General features: G+C 39.1%; 1 protein-coding gene across 1 annotated transcript; it reads right to left on the reverse strand.

Annotated features, from left to right (window-relative positions):
• Positions 1–863: 863 nt before the first annotated feature.
• On the reverse strand, positions 864–2,470 carry LOC138044622 (uncharacterized). Its single transcript, XM_068891091.1, has one exon. It carries the CDS (start codon positions 2,355–2,357, stop codon positions 1,104–1,106), a length of 1,254 nt encoding a protein of 417 aa, XP_068747192.1. The 5' UTR covers positions 2,358–2,470; the 3' UTR covers positions 864–1,103.
• Positions 2,471–2,484: the final 14 nt, after the last annotated feature.

Genomic DNA, 2,484 nt, shown 5'->3' on the forward strand with positions numbered 1-2,484 from the left:
AATCAAAAAACGAAATGATATATGAAATGAATCATATACTGAACTGCGGATATGAAATCAAGTAAAGCTATGATCCTCGCTTTGTCTTTTTTGATCCTCGCCTTGTCTCGTTCCTTTGAGAAGTTGCGTTATACATGGAGCTAACAGGACAGAAATGAGCTAATATCAAGCAGGGTTTTTACATTTTTGGCAAAATTTTCACTCTTTTCTGATAAACAGGAGCCTGCCGTTTCCCGTTGGCCGTAAACGTCATGCTTAACCTTTCTATTGCTTCATTGATCAATTACCCGAGTATAATATTGAAAAGACCCACCTGCAATTCCACTTGTTCATTTTTGAGACAAAGACAAAATAAATCCTTCTGATATTACTGGTAAGTGATAAGTTCTGATCACTAGTAATAAGAGTTTACTACATATGATCCCCTACCTTTGTAACAGTGAAAGTAGTTGTCAGCTTTTCTTTTGCTTAAACTACGAGTATTTTAAAGAAAATGTTAAATTTAAATCTCACAAGTACCTCTTCAGTGTGAGATCGGATCAATATCATTCCACGCACCAAAAAGAAATCAAAAAGCAAAACACAGCGCTATTTATTCACGGAGGACGCGAAAACAGAAGACTTGACACTTAAGGAACTAAAACCCTTTCATTACGAAAAATCTCATGTGGGGTCATGTGCATGCTTACCGCAAGTATTATCAGAAAAGAAAGGAATTAAAAAGCCAGAAAAATTATTTGCCTAAGAATCGTAGGATTTAAGCTAAGACGATTAAAAGGAGTTTCGTTTGAAAATTTGAAGCGATTATTCCTCGAATAACTGAATGTATGAGGATTCGAGAATAAAGACTAGCGATAAAAAAACGACGTTTCGATCTCTCTGAGATCATTTTCAAGTAGTAAAAGAAGCGAATAAAATCTGCATATATAAGTACAAATTAAGACGTGAGAATGTCCAAAGATAAAATATGTAAATACAAGCGCTAAAATGTAAGTGTTAAAATATTAAAATACTATATAAATAACTTGCACGGATTAAATCTACATGACTGTTGGTTAAAACGCTAAAGCGTGAGTGTTAAGATACCAAAACGCTATAAAGAACTATATAAATAACTTCGCACGGATTGAATCTGACTGTTTGTTCAAAGTTGGTTTAAGCTCCTTTATAAAAAGCATTTCGTAGATGAGGCAATCGAATTTACTTTCGCACTTTCTCAAGATCTTAAAGTCACGATATATGTCACTAGGGACTGTTCCATGTTGCTCTTTAATGTGATTCCCGATTGAAGACGATCCTTTCATGTGTTCCTCGACGCGCTGATAGAGGTGTCGGCACGTATACCCGACATAGTTTGCATCGCACAAACCACACTTGTAATGGTAAACAACGCGTTGCTGGTTTATGATAGGCGGCTTCTTTTCTTTCGGTTTGATATGGTGTCCAATCTTACGGCTTGTATACACGGCGTGAATATCAATTCCAATTTTTCGGCCCAGTTCCCCAAGTTGCCTTCGCGCTGAATTAGCCGATCTCTGATCTTTGAAAGGTAACACTATTCTGACAGGCGCTTCATTCACGTTACATGCTCGTGTGGAAATTGCCTCGTCGGAAACTTTCTTGGTGACAAAATTACTGATGGTCGATTGCAGCAGTTGGGCTGGGTACTGAAGTCGGGAGAACGTTTGTGTGAGACGGTCACATTCCAGGTGGAACAGTTTCCAGGTAGATGACAATTTAAAGGCACGATCCAGCATTGTTTTTAGCAATGACTTCTTGTATCTAACATCGACGTGGCTCTTGTAATGCAGCAATAATCCGGTGTCAGTTGGTTTTCTGTATACCCTTGTCTCCAAGCAACCATTGCATTTCCGAATCTCCGTTCCCAGGAAGGGAAGTTTACCGTGTTCGCCAAGTTCCATGGTGAAGCTAACCGATGGATGGATCTCGTTCAGAACAGAAAGGAATGATTTTGCTGTTTCGACGTTGGGCATTATGCTTAATGTGTCATCCACATAGCGTTTGTAGAACTCGGGTAATTTCCCTTGGTCCTGAAGTCGATCTTCAATACTGCACATAAATGTGTTGGCCATCAGGGGTCCAAGTGGCGAACCCATAGCAACACCATCGATTTGTTCATACAAGCTCCCCTCAAACTGAAAAAGCTGGTTCTTGGTGGCAATATTCAGCAATTCAACCAAGTCTGATTTTGTAATGTTGAGACTATGCTGCTTATTGAACCAGTCGTCCTTGAATGCCTTTTCAGCTAAAATTTGTATCGTCTCATCAACAGGGACATTGGTAAACAGCGAAGTTACGTCATATGAAACAAGGATGCTGTGATCGTCAACTTCCATGTCATGGAGAGCATCCACGAAACTAAAAACATCATTGATGGTATGATCATTCACTGATAGAGGTTTAAGCTTTTCATCAAGCCATTTTGCCAACTTGTAATTATACGTCCCGGTTGCCGAGAGTATC

Source organism: Montipora capricornis, chromosome 4, assembly GCF_036669925.1.
Source record: "Montipora capricornis isolate CH-2021 chromosome 4, ASM3666992v2, whole genome shotgun sequence".
Lineage (NCBI taxonomy): Eukaryota > Metazoa > Cnidaria > Anthozoa > Scleractinia > Acroporidae > Montipora > Montipora capricornis.